The sequence below is a fragment of the Bos indicus genome, chromosome X (assembly GCF_029378745.1).
Source record: "Bos indicus isolate NIAB-ARS_2022 breed Sahiwal x Tharparkar chromosome X, NIAB-ARS_B.indTharparkar_mat_pri_1.0, whole genome shotgun sequence".
NCBI classification, from domain to species: domain Eukaryota; kingdom Metazoa; phylum Chordata; class Mammalia; order Artiodactyla; family Bovidae; genus Bos; species Bos indicus.
The window spans coordinates 37,956,872-37,975,202 of record NC_091789.1 but is presented as its reverse complement, the minus strand read 5'-3'; the positions used below and the strand labels follow the sequence as shown (position 1 = coordinate 37,975,202).

Sequence of the window (18,331 nt, the reverse complement as noted above, 5' to 3'; positions counted from 1 at the left end):
TGAGTTTTAAGCCAGCCTTTTCACTCTCCTCTTTCACCCTCATCAAGAGGCTCCTTAGTTTCTCTTTTCTTTCCCTGATTGCACTTATCACTTAGGAAATTCTAAGAGTTTTAGGAGCACAGTGCAAAGAATGGAGATAAAGACCAAATATATATTTTGTTATAAAGAAAGCAGCTCTTTTGCCCTTTTCCTATTTGCCCATTTCTGGTTCCCCTGTAACCTTAAAAGAACCTGATCATAGGAATGAATCACCAGGCAATTTAAGCAAACTCCTGACTTATGTGTCCTGAATGTACGCCATGCCTCGCCTAACTTGTTGATTCTTTTCCTAGACAGAAGTAGGTAGGCCTCCACCCCCAGTAGCCCCCATAAGTAATCCTGCCAATAAGATAACATCTGAAGAGTCAGCTAGTCTGCACACAAAGGAGAAGGATGCAGAAGCCAACCTCCTGCTTAAATGATTCCCTGAGATTCTTCCCCCTTTTCCCTTTAAAAACTGTCATGGCTGATCAGAATCTTCAGAATTGGAGTGAGGACAAGAGTCTACCTCCTCCCCAGCTTGCCTGCTTTTCTACTGACACTTGACCCTCCATTATCACCTTTCAAACAAGCAGTCAAGTCTGCCTTTAGTAACAAGAAAGCAAAACATCACATATATCAAACCAAAAATGTTCACTGAAAAGATTTATTTTAGCAGCTGTTTTATCCCATTCTACACATTTGTTCAATATATTTATATTTGTTCTGCATAGATGGCATATTAACTTTTATAGTTGACTTTTTCATTGGATATTTGCTGCTACCTGGCCTGAAGAAAGAGTCAGGAGGATAAATAAAACCCGCATGGTGGAAACGTAGAGCAGCGTTTTGGTTCTCGGCAGAACTTTACTGTGGTGTGCACTTCAGTGTCTGCTTTTCTTCCTCTTCTTTCTCAAATCCTGAGCAGATGAGAGATCTTCCCTTGGGATATCGAGCACAACACTTACGCAGTTCTTCGATGACAGCCTGACACTTAGATTCCATGTAGTTGTTGGCTGAAAAACAGACAGGCAGACCCTAGTCATGATCTTATAGAACTCAGGCACAGGGACGTTGAGACCTGAACTTCCCAGTCCTTTTCACCTTAATGTGCCTACAGACATGGAAGAAAGAGGATGTAACCACATCCACTGAATTCTTTCTGATTTAGAGACCCATCGACAGCTTAATAAGGAAGAAAAGTATGATTTACAAAGTGCTCAGAAGATATTTTCACATCTAATTTCCTTTTCTTTAAGGCTGATTACTTATGTGCCTTTTTCTAGGGCAGTGGTTTCTAACCTCCTCTTTTTTTAGGGAGGAGTCACTCATCCCTTGCACATTAGTTTGCACTCAGTTTAAGGTGGCTGCTGGATGTTCCCAAACAAACCTTTGCATTAGGGGTTGAGAAACTGCAGCTTCAGCCTTTTTAACAGCTGAGCTAAGAATAAATTTATTTGGGGGGTTCCCAGGTGGCCCTAGTGGTAAAGAACCCACCAGCCAATGCAGTAGACATGAGAGATGCAGGTTCGATCCCTGGGTTGGGAAGATCCCCTAGGGAAGGGCATGGCAACCCACTCTAGTATTCTTGCCTGGAGAATCCCATGGACAGAGGAGCCTGGTGGGCTATAGTCCAATGGGTTGCACAGAGTCAGACATGACTGAAACGACTTCCCATGCATGAGCTAAGAATGGTTTTTATAGAAGGTTGTAAACACACACCCACACTCACCCACACCCACAGCCACATACACCTACCCAAAGACCTCCTGACCTCCAAAGCCTAAAATGTTTCCTGTTAGGTCCTTTATATAAAACATTTGCCCCAAAGATAGACCCTAAGTCTAGGAGGACTTTATCTAAAGGTTCTAGGTAAGCTGTAGTCGATTTGAGTTCCCTATTACTAAAATAGGATGCATGGGAGTTAGTCTGGGATAGGAAAGACAATTCTGATTAGCAAGAGTACGGTTGGGTGGCTAAGTCCAGGTTTGGACCCAGACCAAAGGAGTTCCAATCATCACTGTGCCCCTTACTAGTTCTGTGACCCTGGACAAGTTACAAAGCTTATATCCATCTCACGGGTGAAAGGATTAAGTCAATGTTATTTAAAGCCCTTTCAGTTGCGATTGTCATACACTGAGTATTTAGTGGTCTCTATTTCAGTCCTTCCGGCTCTCACTGTAGCAAGGGGGTGTAACCAGCTCTAACTTGATGTGTGTTCTCCTTTAGCCATATGATGCTAATTTAAATCAGGAAAGAATCAGAATCACCTAAGAATTTATCTGGGAGAAGAAATTGTGAAGAGCATTCTTTGCAGGCAGGTGGTGGATGACCTGGGCCCATGGTAGTGAAAGCATGGAGTCCTAACTACTGGACTGCCAGGGAATTCCCCGTCCTTTTTCATCAATTTGGAGAAGGGAAAGAAAAGGATGAATAAAATGGCATTCTTATTTTCCATTAACATTTCAGATTAAAAGATTTAAAAAATATTGCTTGCATCATAAATGGAAAAGTCCAAGAATCAAAGTTAAAGGTCAATGGAAATACACAAACAAGGGTTTTCTTTGGTGGTGAGTCTTTGGGTGAATTCTGAACATTTTCTCTTCTTTCATTTTTATGTTTTTGTGGGCATCCATGTCTATTACTTTAATAATGGGAAAAAAATGATCAAAAAAATCAGTTTTCAAATTCAGATAGCCTTGTAGCTTTCTGCTAGTAATCATTGGCTGATTTAAAAAAACTAAAATTCTCTAGTATTTGGTCCAACAAAATGGACAAATCATATCAAATATGCTTTAGCTGAAATTAACTTTTGCCTTTAAGAGTTAGTTGCTGAATCCCAATTGTATTTTCACCCCCACACCTTCTAACTTGACTGCTCTTAAAAAGTGAGTTGTCGGCCACCAAAGTGAGTTGGTAAAGTATGACCAACCCATTTAGAACTGCTGCTGCTGCTGCTAAGTCGCTTCAGTCGTGTCCGACTCTGCACGACCCCATAGACGGCAGCCCACCAGGGTCCCCAGTCCCTGGGATTCTCCAGGCAAGAATACTGGAGTGGGTTGCCATTTCCTTCTCCAATGCATGAAAGTGAAAATGAAAGTGAAGTTGCTCTGTCGTGTCCGACTCTGTGCGACCCCATGGACTGCAGCCCACCAGGCTCCTCCGTCCATGGGATTTTCCAGGCAAGAGTACTGGAGTGGGTTGCCATTGCCTTCTCCACATTTAAAACTAGTCTTTTTTAAAAAGGACTTTGCTCATCTTAGTGATTCTCAACTCTGGCTGTGTATTAAAATCACCTGGTTAATGATTTCGATTGAGTCCTACCCAGACCCCAGCTGCAGAGAGTGTGATTTAATTGTTCTAGGCAAGTTTTTGAAGTTCTCCAGGTGATTCTAAATGTACAACCAGGATTTGTTAACCCTAAGCTTAGGTCACATTACTTATTTTCTGCCATCTTTGCTTTATTTTCTGCCATCTTTGGTGATATAATGAGGAAAAGAGGATAAATTAATTACAGAAATATTATATTCTGAGTGGAGTTAGTATTGTCTGATGATAAAAAGAACACTTGGTTTCTTGTTAGTTCACAGATAAAGTGGAAACATAGAAAAAGCATTTAACGTACTACCTTGTAAACATTTCTGTATTTCACAGGCTTGTTTCTGGCACGGATCCTTCTGCGGCATATCCAGAAAACTAAAATAAGAAAAATGATTTTTATTTTGTTTTTTATACATAAAGACTTTAAAGCCCCTCTAGATGGAATTTTCTTCTGAGACAAGCAGTATGCTCTTACAATTGCTGGAAAACAATTACACTACAACGTTCTTCCCGTTCAGAGGATGAATATGCTGTATTTGTGTAATATTCCATTTGGTTTGGAAGATATAAATAGCTTGGAAAAAAAACCCTTGAATTCAACTCATCTTGACCACTGTAAACCAACATTGGGCTAGAGAAGCCAAAGCTGCAACCTGACGGCTCTATGACTTACAGAACCACCTTTATAAATGATTTAACTCCTTGAGCCTTTTCCTTATTATTGATGTGCAAAATAGGGATCATACCTACCTGAAAGCACTGATGGAAGGATTAAATGTCATAAAGGCAATAAACTGCATAGAAGGCAGTAAGGACTGAACACATGATAGCTATTATTCCCAAGATTTTTTAACAAGTAAAACCTTACTTTTAACGTACATAAAGTGCTATGAGTATTTTAACTCAGGAAATGTCTTTATCAGGTAGTGAATCAGCAATATTCGGTGCTATTACTACTTCCTGAGAACGGTGCTAGGTAAGCAGTTAAAATTTTTCGTGGAGTTCTTACAGAAACCAACTTCAGATATTTGAAACCAGAGAATAAACTTAAATGCCCCTGATTCTGATCAGCAATTTCTAATAATGTGAAGACACCATGTCAGAAAGGAAAAAGGCCCAGGAGCCTTGGTAGCTATTTCATGAATGCAAATAATCTTTTTCTCTTTTTTTCCCCTCAGAGCCCCCTAACTTCTCAGTAGATCTGAGTTAGGTCAGTACTGGGATGGGAAACACTGGCGCAAAACCTAGGATATTTACAGGATGGGAGAAGGAAAGGCAGGTGAATTGCTGCAGGGCAAATTAGCGACAAAGAGATGCTGATGCTGCTAGCAGTTGCTCTCTTCTCTCTAAATCAGTACCAAGTCCTTGGTGATCGGGGCATCTGTTCTGTAGCAGGTGCTGACTTTTGTGGGATTCATCAGATCCCAGGTCCAGCGGATGATGTCCATTAACGGGTCTATGGCAATTTCCAAAGGAGTCAATGGCAAGTTACGTATCCTAACTACATGCTTGTGTTGGCTTGCTTTCTACCTGCATAACCCTTCCTCTGCAGTTCCACTTTCCATGTTCTTCATGGCCCTTTCTAAACTTCTGTGTTCTTGAGCAGTTTTTCACCCCACGCCCCCCCACCCCAGGCCCACAGGTGGGTGCACTGCAGTGGTGAATGTCGTGATTGTCATTTACTGAACAGAACAGTGGAGCATCTCTTCCTAGAATCCCAGCACCTGGTGGGGGGGAGGGGTGGAAAAGAAAAGATCATTAACATCACCATGATCAGAGCGAAAAAGAAGCAGCAGGGTAGGGACAGGGAGAGAGAGAAAATACGTACCCGGTTAATCATCAGGCAAAAGCTTAAGCAACAGTTCCTCTACGCCCCTGACCTGCCAGAAAAAGAAAAGTTTATAGAGTACTCTGTCATAAGAGGCCCAGGACAATGAAAAAAAAAAAATGATTAAGCAACAGGCCTACCATTAAATGATGCTGGATTTGCCACAAGCGAGAGTTGTTGTCCATGTAGCGCTCCTCGGGGTAGAGTTGCCACATGAGAGGTAGCTGGGAGGTGAGAAGGTGACTTGGCCTGGCTGCATCACCTAAAGGAACCTGAACTTGCTGAACTCGGGCCCTTAGGAAGCTCGTCTCCTGGTGGAGAGAAGCGATCACACAGAAAACCAGAGACTTCAGGATGGTGCAACGGATGTACTTGAAAGCAAAAAATCGATCAAGAAATCCGCAAAGGAGAAACAATTACCTCTTCCAGGACGGCCACCCACGTGCGCTGGTACTCGTCGCGGTAGACACCCTCTTGGTGAACCCAGAGGCGATCGGGTGGGGCCCCCACATCCTGTCCTGCCATCCTGGGCTTTGGGGTCCAATGCTAGCCCTGCTTTTCTCCACCTAAGCCTGCAGCACCCGTGCACAGGACACAGGTGTGACTTTGGGCCTTGGATTGAACACACCCATGAGCCAGGGGACCTGGTACTAGCAACCACCAACTAGAAGCCAACCTCTTTGACGCTTACTTGCGCCGTCTACACTGAACCCGGGGCATCTGAAGCTCGTGGCCGGTTTGAAACTTGGGGCAGAACCTCGGGTGAGGCTGCTGACGGCGAAGCACTCGAGAACTCAGGGAGGGAAGGGGTTCTGGGGGCATGTAGGAACAGCGCTATGGGAAGCCAGGGGTTGGGGGGGGTGGTCTCGCAGTCTTTGCATTCCGCAAACAGCATCGGACAAAATGTAGTGAGCCATGGAGTATGCACAGCAGTGCACAGAAGGACACACTTATTGGGGCAGGAAAGCAGTAGAACAGATGCATGCATGCCATCTGTCCCCAAGTAAAAGCCCTTTCCAAGCAGTTTCCATCTTAAAAGGTAAGACTGTGCAGGTCAAATCATGTAATCATGTGTGTGGCTTTCTAAATGGCAATCAGAATTTTGTTTTAAAAGGCAAACGACCTGTTAAGCAGTTTTCTTAGAAAGCTTACTTGGCATTACCTTTTGGCATTTCCAAAAGGCAGTTTTCTTTTTAGTGAAAATATATAAGGTCATATCATGGAATGTTTCAGTTCCAAGACAGTCTGGGATTGTGATGATTAAGAGTTGAGAGACAGCAAAAGAGGTTACCCATCTCATTTCATTTTAATGCTTCGGGGTGTCACAGAAGCCCATTTTCCCACAGACGGGTGGCTTTACATTCTGTTTTCCCAAGTCAGAAAAGCAGAAAAGCTCACCTGCTCTTTGAGAGGTGTAAGTGAAGCACACCTTTGGGGCCAAATCTTCCGTAACACAAACTCAGCTCTACTGTAAGGATCCTCTGCCCACTTCTGGATCGGATTTCAGGGTCTCACAATACCTCGACCTGCACTTTGCAGGAATGAACCTTTGGGGGCCAAGTTTCAGCATCACGGGGTGGCTTCCCTGGATGTCTACATTGGGCAGGGTGCAGACATGCCATTGGGGAATCCACTACAAAAAAACAGAGGCCTTCTATTCCCACTGGCTGACCATTAGGTAGGAGAGGGACTGCAATACGGCTTGGGAGGTTGCTAAACCCTCAAAATGAGACTGTCAAGAGCAAACAAGAAGCCAGAATGCAGGGTGAAGTCCGAGAGGAGAACTAACTGAGCTGAACCCAGCCTTTGCCAGAACAAGCTGAGTCTGATTTGTTGTTTTTCCTTAACATTGTTAGTTTACCTTCACTGAAAGGTAGGTGGAAATATGTTTGAGAGAGGGAGGAAATGGTTTGATTGGCATGAATGATTTAAGAGCATCATGGTTGCTTTGCCCATTGTACCCTGAGTGGACCTGATTCTGAGCCTATCATACCTTTTGTCTTATAAGTAAGTGTTAGTTGCTCAGTCATGCCTGACTCTTTGTGACCCCATGGACTGCAGCCCATCAGGCTTCTCTGTCCATGAGATTTCCCAGGCAAGGATATTGGAGTGGGTCACCATGCCTTTCTCCAGGGGATCTTCCCAACCCAGGGATCGAACCTGGGGCTCCTGCATTGCAGGCAGATTCTTTACTGACTGAGTTACAAGGAAAGCCCTTTGTCTTATATGGCTCTCTTATTTCAAACTCATCAAAGGCAGAATGCCTTCTCCTTAACCAAATCCCAATTTCTCTCAGTGGCAACACAGCCTCTCCTGATCCTGCAGATTAAAAACTTATGACTTATCCTGGACTTCCTCCTCTTCTTCAGTGGGTACATCCCACCTGTCACCAATGCCAACCAGTGCCACTACCACTATTATTTGAGACCAACTTCACCCCGATACCAGATTCATTGTGTCCAGTGCTGTATCCATGTTCTCCCTGTCCAGTTCAGTTCAGCAGCTTAGTTGTGTCTGACTCTTTGCGACCCCATGGACGGCAGCACACCGGGCCTGCCTGTCCATCACCAACTCCCGGAGTTTACCCAAACTCATGTCCATTGAGTCGGTGATGCCATCCAGCCATCTCATCCTCTGTTGTCCCCTTCTCCTCCTGCCCTCAATCTTTCCCAGCATCAGGGTCTTTTCCAACGAGTCAGCTCTTTGCTTCAGGTGGCCAAAGTATTGGAGTTTCAGCTTCAACATCAGTCCTTCCAATAAACAGCCAGGACTGATCTCCATTAGGATGGACTGGTTGGATCTCCTTGAATTCTCCCTGTCCACTCACCTATAATATGGCTTCCCAGGCCTCTCTGCCTATCTCAGTGCCATGACCACAGAGGGTACATGTCTGCCTCCTTGATGAAAACATCTTGCCTCTGATGACTACTGAACATTTATGTCTAAAATCACATTTTGGCCACTAATTATAAATCACTTTGCATTTTGCTCTGCTTATTTCACAAGTCCTGTCCCCGCCCCACCCCGATATAGTATTATAAGCACTAGACAGAAGGAATAACACAGTACTGGGCAGTACTGGGGCACTGTGAGCCTCAAATGCTAGTCAGTGTTCCTGGGAGTGGATGGACATGGTATGCTGAGTAGACAGACAAAAGGCCATATAAACATGGGTAGAGAGTGGTTCATTCTCTGGGTCGATTAGATAGCTATTATTTTGTTCAAAGCCTTTTTTTTCCATTTCGCAGACACAACTATTCTGCCTCTCTTCCCCGTCCCCCACCCCACAGCTTTGGAAAGGAGTGATCCAAGAAAAGAAAAACAGTAAATAGGAATGTCAAAAAGAGAGTCAAGTCAGAATTTTGATACAGAAGAAATTGGTGTGTTTCCCCCGCCCCCCCCTTTAAAGTAGAAACCCAGCGTTGAGGGTTTTAGAGCCATCTCAACTTCACAGGTAGGCCCTGACAACAACTAACAGACTGCCACACTGACATTTACATGTTTTGAAGGAAAAGCAAACATTTACTGGTTATTCTGACTTTGAAAGGAGATATTTCCAGCAGAATAGAGGGCCAACCAATTGGATGGTATAAGTTAGGAAGAATCACTACCAAGAGGCCTGTGAACCTCTGCAAAATATTCTGAGAGGAAAGGCACCACGTGTACTGCTGACCCACAGGACAACATGCTGGGCATCAGTGGGGTGAGCCTGGGGACAAGCCCCAACATACAGCCCTGGACTCCCACTCGGAGACATGTGACGGCCCAGTGGAAGGCAATTGCAGGGATCAAGGGACTGAGAAGCTGCCCTGTGAATGCAAATCAATAAGAACCTCAGCTGAGAAATGCAAAGGCTCAGTGAGAGGGATTAAGAGCAAAGCCCCCAGAATCACCAGAGAAGGCAATGGCACCCCACTCCAGTACTCTTGCCTGGAAAATCCCATGGACGGAGGAGCCTGGTGGGCTGCAGTCCATGGGGTCGCCCAAAGTCAGACACGACTGAGCGACTTCACTTTCATTTTCACTTTCATGCATTGGAGAAGGAAATGGCAACCCACTGCAGTGTTCTTGCCTGGAGAATCCCAGGGACGGGGGAGCCTGGTGGGCTGCCATCTATGGGGTTGCACAGAGTCAGACACGACTGAAGCAACTTAGCAGCCCCAGAATCACAGGTTGTATGAATGGAACACAGTCTCCCTAGAGGTGATCCTTGGAACGCTGGCCCCTAACTTTTTCTTGGTCAAGTAAGTTTGGGAATCTTAGGGAAGCATAAAGCACCTAAGGATAATAAAAGCTCTGGCAAGTTATACTGGCACGAAACTTTAACATTCCCTCCAGTTTATCTGACTAGAGAACATTCTTCTGTATATGACACTTGTGCATAAACTTCAGGGCCCTGTGAACGAAGATGAATCTCTGAAACCTCGAGATAAACTTAGGTACAAAGTGCAATACAATACACGGAATATAACCCTGTTGCACTAAACTCAAGGTATACTACCAGATACAAATTCAAGTGGACTCAAAAAAGTGTTTACAGGGATTTCCCTGGCAGTCTAGTGGTTAAGTCTGTGCTCCCAATTCAGGGCTCACGGGTTCCATCCCTGGTTGGGGAACAAAGGTTCCTGCATGCCTCACGGTGTGGCCAAAAAAAGTGTTTATATTCCTTTATTACCCATGAATGTAGGGCTTCCCTGGTGGCACTTGTGGTAAAGAATTCACCTGCCAATGCAGGAGATGCAAGAGACGTGGGTTTGATCCCTGGGTGGGGAAGATCCCCTGGAGGAGGACATGGCAACCCACTCTAGAATTCTTGCCTTGAAAACTCCATGGGCTGAGGAGCCTGCCAGGCTACAGTCCATGGGGTCACAAAGAGTCAGACATGACTGAACGACTGAGCATACCCATGAATACACTAAGAAAGATTGCCCCCATGGGGGTTACCCTGATGGTAACCTGAATATGACCAGGGACCACACTGGCCTAGATAGACTATTTCTTAGTAAGGCGGTTTGTAAACTACTTTAAATAGATGACAGATCACAAAGAAGGACTTCCTTAGGTATGTAAGTAAAACCATTATTTTTCATGTATATAATGAATTATTGTGTCTTTTTAAAAATTTACAATTTGGCTTAACTTCCAGGTGTTTGAACAGCTTTCAAACATAAATCAGTCGAATACACTTATTTTATTTGAAGTGAATTAATAAACTCATCTAATTACAATGAGTGAAGTTATTAATATCAAGAATGCCAGCCCTGGAGTCAGCCTGGCCTGTATATGAATGCTGGTTTTGCAACTTACTAGCTCTGTGACCTCGGATAAGTTAAGCTGTCTACACTCCAGCTTTCTAAAATGTTAAATGATAAAAGAACATATTGATCATGATTGTCAGCACTTACTTAGCAGTTTCTACATGTCTTATATATATTGACCCTTGCCAGCTTCACAATCACTCATTAGATACTACGATTACCTTCACTTAAAGATGACGGAAGTAAGGCACAGAGAAGTTAGCTAACTTGCATGAGGTAACACAGCTAGGAAGTTGCAGACGCCGGTTCCAACTGGGGCAGTTTACACATATGAGACATAGAGATGCTTTGTAGTCTAGCACATAATAAACTTTGACATAAATGTCGGTAGTTTTTTTTTTTTTCTACTCCAATTAAACTTTAGAGCTGTCTAATACACCCATGAGCATTATAAAAGAGAATGTCAATGTTGAATGTGAGATTGAGGAACACCAACCATAGACAAAAGGTGTTTTTCTTCTCTTTTAGTGCTGCCTAAAAGTGGTTATAAACGGAAGAAGTCCCATCAGAAAACAATAATAACAGCCATTCGTGCACCATCAGCGCAGGGCACACTAGCCGCGAAGAGCAATTGAAAAGAATATATGCTGTAAAATCGAAGCTTAAGAGCAAAATCGGATAGGTCGAATGTAATCGCACACTTGAAATGTCGCCCCTGCTTCACCATTAGCAAAATGAATAGTGGAAGGATCTGCAATATGATTCTTAAACTTTAGGTAAACAATGGAGGTTGCTGGCATAGATGTTCCACGGGACGTTGGCCCTATTTGTGGGGAGATTGGGGTTGGAACTGACTTGGGAGAAGAGCAAAGCATCAACACGTCCTCCAGCAGCACCCTGGGCGTGTTCCCTTTCCAGTACTGGCCTGTTCGCCTGGCTCCCAGACTACACACGAAACCGGTCAAACCAACAGGCACTGACCGGCTGTAGCGGCAGCACGGCATAGATTGTCTTTGATTTAGACTCGTTCAAGAACCCGCGTGTAATTTCTAGCCTTGGCAGTTGGGAGATGCGTACTTTCCCTTATGGCGTGTTTATCACACCTCCAAAGAAAATGACTTTTACGTATAATTTCACCGGGTCTGATATCACAGAGACAAGGCGAGCTGAGGAAACTCGTGCGTATCTGCGGCGATCTGAGATACATCTGACCTCAAATCGAAACTTGAATTCCCCTTTCCCTTTCCCTGTATCGAACACAGAGATACCTAAAAGCCTTCGGAGAAAGTAGCAGCCACCAAGCTTAGGAGTGATACTTTTCAGATACAGTGTAGCACTGTTTCTGCCAAGAGGTTACTCACATGAATATAGTGTTTCTTGGGCTAATTAATCCGCCTCAAGAGCAGCGAGGCTACAACTTCAGGTCACCCACCCCGGGCCACTCAAGCCGAGATCGGGACGTGAGCCCGGGGAGAGCCGAGGCGCATTCCGAGCCGAGGTCACCGAACCGAAGTTACCGGCCGGTTACCGGAAGTGGTCCAATGAAAGAGTGGTCCCAAATTCAAGGCCCCTAACTTGGAAACAAAATAAAAGAAAACCTTAACTCGGGACCCAGTTTTCAAAGAGCGTCCCCTGGGCGCGAGAAGGCCGGCGGGGGCAGCGATGCCGCTGGCGGGAGGTCCCCGGAGCGTGTAGGCCGCGCACGGCTCTTCTCGGCGGGCGGGCAAAATGGGCGCCGGCGAGCAGGAGGCGCTGGCCCGGCCGTCCGCCCGTTCCTCACACACCACGTCCGCCCGCGGCCCGACAGCGCCGCCTCCCTGCCGCCCCCCGAGCCCGGCCCCACGTCCTGCCCGCGGCCGGCCACCGCCCTCCGCCCCAACGGCCACGCCTGCCTCAACCGGGGCGGGCGTTTCCCAGGTACCGCTGGGCCGGCCCCGCCCCCGCGTCCCAAGCTCCGCCCCCGCGCGCCCGCCCGCCCCTCCCCGCGCCCCACGCCCCGCCCCGCCCCAAGCCCCGCCCCCACTCGCCCGCCCTCCACCCACCCCGCACCCCAGGCCCTGCTCCCACGTCCCAAGCTCCGCCCCCGCGCGCCCTCCCGCCCCGCCCCACCCCGCGCCCCAGGCCCCGCCCCCCGCGGAACCCGCCCGGCCCGGCTGAGCGGCGGGTTGGCCAGGGCCGAGCTGGCCGGAGGCGGACGTGAGCGGGCCGGGCCAAGATGGCGGTGCAGGTGGTGCAGGCGGTGCAAGCGGTCCATCTGGAGTCAGACGCCTTCCTGGTGTGTCTCAATCACGCTCTGAGCACGGAGAAGGAAGAGGTGATGGGGCTGTGCATTGGGGAGGTAAGTCAGCCGACCAGCCCGGCCAGGACCCTGCCGAGCGGTCTCCCCACGTCCCCGGGCGGCTGCTGGCCGCGCCCGGGGCTCTGGAGGCCACAGGCCCCCTCGGCTCATCCTTGGATAGGTCATCCCCCTTGCCTCTGCTCGCTGAAGGCTTCGGGAGCCTTCCAAAAGCCCCCAGCGGTCCCCATCAAGCCTTTGGGAGAGGCGGGGGCAGGGGAGGGAAGATTTGCATTTTCTCCTGGGTGTGCTCAGTGCTGGCCGACTCTTTGCGACCCCGTGTATTGCAGCCCGCCAGGCTCCTCCGTCCGTGGCATTCTCCAGGCAAGAATACTGGAGTGGCTTGCCATTTCCTCCAGGGGATCGTCCCCACCCAGGGCTCGAACCTGGATCCCCTGCATCTCCTACATTGGTAGGCGGGTTGTACTGTGTGGCTTTTCTTTAGATCTGGAGTTACCACCCCAGTGACCAAACCCGCGAGTCAGACCAGAAAGAATCTGTTACAATGAGGACATCAGTGTATTAGGAAGCAGGCGTCCACGATTAGGGCCTTCACTGTTCCCTCTAGGAGTCATTTTGAGGGCATCAAATAACCTAAGACAGGTGAGGCTTTCTAAGACTCCCAAATTTCCGCTGTGTTAAATATTGCAGAGGGCGAAAGAGACCGAGCTTACTTGTTGATAATCCAAAGTAAGAGTTGTCCAGGCTTTCATGCTGGTGTACAGGAACCTGTCACCTGATTTTCATTTTATCTGCATCATGTACCTCTAATACAGTTAATGTGATCAATAATCTTTTCTGCTCTTTCCCACTCTAGTTAAATGATGACTTAAGGTAAGACTCTATTTGTTTATTCCTATCTTTTGATCTCTTTGTTACTGTTAACGCCAAATTATCACAGCTTTCCCAGTATTTTGGACTGGATGTATTCTAACTTACCTTGATGACTCTGGAGCTCCCTCAATAACCCAGTTTCAATTCCACCCCACCTCTGAAAGTTGTTTTCCACCTGACTTTCTAGTTAGGAGGATTGGCAGTTGAGATATGGATGTGAAAAATATGGTTGCGGGAACCAAGATCCTAAGTGAAAGCTCTTTGGGGCAGATAGCCTGCATGGGAAGGGGCTGTGTCCCTCTATTAATCCATTTCTCTGTCTACATTGTCAGTGGCTTTCTGCCTCCCCCTGGTGGACCCTACAGTGATCTCCAAGGTCTCCAGCAGCTTGAATGCTTTTGGTGGTGAAAGCTTTGGGTTACCTTTATTGAAACGTCAAAGCATAGAATTTCTCCTTGGCAAACTCAAGTGCTTAATATCCAACATTATAGGACTTTAGCTTTGATCATGAAAACTGTGTGCTTGCCACTTAAGCATGTGTCTCAGACTCCTCCTAACAGTCATGAGCACAGCTCTAGTCTCAGTTTATTTCCCTCCTCTTTCTGTCTTTACTGTTTCATTGCAAAAACTGCTAATCCTGTTACTTTGCTTTGAGACCTTTTTTTTTTTTTTTATATTCCCAAGCTCAGTTCCTTTTTTTCTAATTTATCCCCAAAAGGAATGACCCCAAATTTACATATACTGGAACTGAAATGCGCACAGTTGCTGAAAAGGTACGTGTGCTCTCATTTTGCATGATGCAAACTTGCACTCGGGGATGGATATCTGTCTGTTTGATGGTCTCAGCCAGGGATGAACCTGCTTCCTGCAGACCTTCATTTGTGGCTGGCGGTGGGGGGGTGGGTGGGTGTTCTCTCTAGTAAAATCAGATGAAGAATCTCCTCACTAGGAATGGGACCTATTCTTCACAGGAAGTTTTTCCTACTCCATCGAAATGAGTAACTGCCATCAGCTCTCCTCCTCGATGGCCTCTGCTGGGTTTGTGGCCCTTCTCCCATCTTCCTTGAGACTTTGGCTGGTTTGCATCCCTGTTATCTTTTTATCCCAAGTCTCAACAGTCACTCAGGCAACCCCTCTCTGCTTACAGGCAACCTGTCTGCACTTCTGCTCCACCTTTTCTGTTATTCTCATTTTTGTGGTCGAGTATCATGCTTCTCAACCTAATTGTGCAGTTCAGTTCAGTTCAGTTGCTCAGTCGTGTCCGACTCTTTGCAACCCCATGAACTGCAGCACACCAGGCCTCCCTGTCCATCACCAACTCCCAGAGTTTACCCAAACTCATGTCCATTGAGTTGGTGATGCCATCCAACCACCTCATCCTCTGTCGTCCCCTTCTCCTCCTGCCCTCAATCTTTCCCAGCATCAAGGTCTTTTCCAATGAGTCAGCTCTTCACATCAGGTGTCCAAGGTATTGGAGTTTCAGCTTTAGCATCAGTCCTTCCAATGAACACCCAGGACTGATCTCCTTTAGCTTTAGGACCAGTTAATTTCCCCCCCAGTGTGTTGCAGACCACCGCTTCTGTAAAATACAATAAAAGTGAATTCTGTCCTCCCATGAAGCAGATGATGAAGGTGATAAAAGCTATCAGGCAACAACTCCATCTAATTATTACCCGCACATACAGTCCTCTCCATGTTAAACCACTTTGCCTTGCTTCTTCCCATAATTAGGAAAGAAATTTACTCCTGTCTAAAGCTATAGCTTCTTCACAGACCTTGCTTCTCAAATATCCTTTCTCTCTTTTGAGTTTTCAGCCTATTCCTGTGATCTGGCTTTTTTCCCTTAGAATACAGCTGTGCTTCAATTACTGTCTTTTTCAGAAAGGAAGGAAAAATAACATCTCAATTCTGTCTGTCCCTGTAGTTAACTTACTTTGTGTCCTTCCTTTAATAGCTGTGTCTACCTATTCCTTCCTTCTCTCCCTCTCATCATTTATGGACTTTTCCTCCTCTGCCTCAAATATGGTATTCTCCGAGTTTCTGCCTTTATCTCCTCTTCCAAGGATGTCTTCTTGGCCAACATGAACTTCCCTGTGGCTTTACCTTCAGCAGACATTGAGGTTAGACAGATCTGTCTGCAAACACTTTCTATGATACTTATGGTGTGACTTTGGGCATGTGACTTCACATCTGTGAGCTTTGCTTTCCTTATCTCTAAAACAGGGATAATAATAGCTGCCAGCTTCCTAGAATTGAGAGAGTTGGATCTATGTAATGTGTGTAAAACATCATCTGCAGAATGGGTATTCCAGTAGTACCAACCTTCCTGGGTTATGGGGAGAGTTCAATTAAGTTAATACATGAAAAGCACTTTTCCAAATGCCTGACACGTGGCATGTAGCCAGTAAATGTTGGCCATTCTGACTGGTTGCTAATGCTTGGTAGATGCTAGTTAGTATAAATTACCCCATGCTCCAGAACTTCATACTTCACTGCCTTCTGGACATCCATGTTTAGTGTTCAAAACTTTCCTCTTCCCCAAACCCTCTCCTCCAACATTCCTCCTGCCATAGTAGTTCCCATACCTAGCCGCATCTTGGAATCGTGAAATAGTCTCTACAGAATCCCAATTCTGACTCGGTTTTTGGTGAGACCTGTGTGGCGGCAGTCTGCAAAGGTCCCCAGGTGATTCTCACGTGCAGCCACGTTTGGGAACCACAGCGTCTCCACAGTCTCCTTGCCAGGAGTCTGTCCTGCCTGTAGGCTTTTCTTGTGACTGCTTAGGATGTGATCTTTTGAGAACAGCACTCTGCTACAAGTCTGCTGAAAAGGCAGTGGGTTTTCTATTTTTTTTTAGGATGAAGTCTTCTTAGTGAAGCAGTCAGGATCTTTCCTGACTTCATATCTGTTTCTCTCCTTACATGTCTCTAGGTGGGTTCAAGTTCTAACCATGGCAAATGATGTCAGTTTCCAGATGATGCTGTGCTGTTTCACTTCTTCTGTCTGCTGGGTATTATGTCTGGGCTTCTTGCTTATCCTTCTCTGTTTGGCTGACTCCCTTTCCCTTGTGGTTCAGTGCAGATGCCTTAAAGGAACCTGCCCTGACTTGTAGCATATCGATTAGGGTACATCAGGGATGTTGTCTTTGAGTTGTCGCCCTGCCTGTCTCTCTTCCTGGATGTGACTACTGTATCCTGTTTATCTTTGTATACTTTAGCCCTCATGTAGTGCCTCACATATCGTACAGACTTGATAAACACATTTTGTTTGAATTAGCATACCTCCCGTGCAGTAAGAAATTAGGGTTACCTGCCCAGGATCCCTGGAGTGCCATGCCAGGGGGTGCAGACTTGTTGGAAAGGGCCAGATGGTAAATATGTTTAGCGTTGGGGGCCATACAGTTTCTGCTGTAGTTCCTCTGCCAGCATGGTGCAGAAGCAGATACTGGAAGATAAATGAATGAACATGGCCAGGTTTGGCCCGAGGGAGACCAGGCCAGCCATAGTTTGCTGACCTTTGATCTGTACCATGGCAGAAGCACAAAAGGAACTGGAAAAGGGTAGGGGCTGATCTAGTCCAGCTGGAATATCTTCTTTCCTGTGTGACTATGACCATAACAGTCTGTTCCTCAATCCCTTCAGCTCCTTGTGACTTTCGCAGACATCTGTCAGTCCTCTGTGACTTCTGTGCTTATTTTGTTTTCTTTTTGAGACCTGGGCTGGTCTCACCACCCTATACTAAACTTCTTTTTTTCATTCCTGTTAGGCACTAAACCTTTCTCTGAGTAGAGAAAGAGAGAAAATTCACCCTGGGCAGCAACTCCTGTTAAAATAGTTTAATGATGTAATTTGATTTTTTCAGAGTCCATGTCCTCATCTTGAATTCTCTGTCAGTTTGTACCATGCACATTCGATATGAAACTTCATGAGTTGAGCAACCTTATCTGTCTAGTTAATGTTGGCATGGAATATCTTTTTCCATCCATTTGTTTTTAGCCTTTTTGTGTACTAATATTTGAAAGTGTCTCTTATTGGCAGCCTGTAGTTTTTAAAAAAAATCTAGTCTGATAATCATTTGAATTGGACTGTTTAGTCCAAATACATTTACTGTAATTATATATATATAACATGCACACCAGACAGATCTATAGATATATATGTTATAACTGTCATATTTTTCCTTTCTATTTGACCTTCTTTTTTTTTCTTTGTCTCTCCTTCCTTGCCTTCTTTTGGATTCATCAGTATATTATTTCCCTGTGATCCTCCATTAATTAGATATAACATTTTTTACTCTTTTTGTAGTTATTATCCTACATATTGCAGTAGGCATTCTTGATTTGTTAGTCTAATACAAATTACTGTTCTTAATATTTCCCTGATAACAGTAGAACTTTGAACATTGAAATTTCGTTTACATCCTCCCACCTTTTGGATTACTATTTGCGTGGATTTTATTGATATGCTATTTAAGCCCCACATGACATTGTCATGCTGTTCTGTACAGTTAGCTGTATTTGTATTTACTCATATTTTACCCTTTACAGTGTTCTTCACTTTGTCATACCTGAGATTTTCCTTTCTCTTTTTAGCGTTTCTGGGCTGATAATGATCTCTCGGTTTTTTTGCACATGAAAATGTCACCCATTCTCTTTATGCTTGGTTGTTTCTGTTCCAAAGTCAGCTCTTGCCTTGTTGCTCCTTGGAAGGTTGAATTTATTTCTGTCTCTACTTTTCT

General features: G+C 45.6%; 3 protein-coding genes across 6 annotated transcripts in view; 1 reads left to right on the top strand and 2 right to left on the bottom strand.

Annotated features, from left to right (window-relative positions):
- Positions 1 to 671: 671 nt before the first annotated feature.
- On the bottom strand, positions 672 to 11,946 carry CMC4 (C-X9-C motif containing 4). Of its 3 annotated transcripts, none has more exons than XM_070784896.1 (3): positions 11,787 to 11,946; positions 3,647 to 3,714; positions 672 to 1,034 (listed from the first exon to the last, which is right to left on the bottom strand). In XM_070784896.1, exons 2-3 carry the CDS (start codon positions 3,702 to 3,704, stop codon positions 886 to 888), a joined length of 207 nt encoding a protein of 68 aa, XP_070640997.1. In that variant the 5' UTR covers positions 3,705 to 3,714; positions 11,787 to 11,946; the 3' UTR covers positions 672 to 885. The 3 variants fall into 3 exon arrangements, with proteins under 3 accessions (XP_070640997.1, XP_070640995.1, XP_070640996.1); XM_070784894.1 differs by lacking the exon at positions 11,787 to 11,946 and adding an exon at positions 4,870 to 5,057; XM_070784895.1 differs by lacking the exon at positions 11,787 to 11,946 and adding an exon at positions 4,698 to 4,936.
- Positions 3,665 to 11,924, bottom strand: MTCP1 (mature T cell proliferation 1). 2 transcript variants are annotated; one of them, XM_070784893.1, is made up of 6 exons: positions 11,787 to 11,924; positions 5,588 to 5,739; positions 5,308 to 5,478; positions 5,168 to 5,219; positions 5,023 to 5,063; positions 3,665 to 3,714 (listed from the first exon to the last, which is right to left on the bottom strand). In XM_070784893.1, exons 2-4 carry the CDS (start codon positions 5,690 to 5,692, stop codon positions 5,172 to 5,174), a joined length of 324 nt encoding a protein of 107 aa, XP_070640994.1. In that variant the 5' UTR covers positions 5,693 to 5,739; positions 11,787 to 11,924; the 3' UTR covers positions 3,665 to 3,714; positions 5,023 to 5,063; positions 5,168 to 5,171. The 2 variants fall into 2 exon arrangements, with proteins under 2 accessions (XP_070640994.1, XP_070640993.1); XM_070784892.1 differs by lacking the exon at positions 3,665 to 3,714 and having other exon boundaries at positions 4,923 to 5,063.
- A 682-nt stretch (positions 11,947 to 12,628) lies between the features above and the next one.
- The window catches only part of BRCC3 (BRCA1/BRCA2-containing complex subunit 3), a 78,462-nt gene continuing 72,759 nt past the window's right edge, over positions 12,629 to 18,331 (top strand). Inside the window, exons 1-3 of the mRNA XM_070784134.1 lie at positions 12,629 to 12,763; positions 13,578 to 13,594; positions 14,313 to 14,367. Of these exons, the coding sequence (XP_070640235.1) occupies positions 12,641 to 12,763; positions 13,578 to 13,594; positions 14,313 to 14,367 (195 nt within the window). The 5' untranslated portion in view covers positions 12,629 to 12,640. The remainder of the gene's footprint in view (positions 12,764 to 13,577; positions 13,595 to 14,312; positions 14,368 to 18,331) is intronic.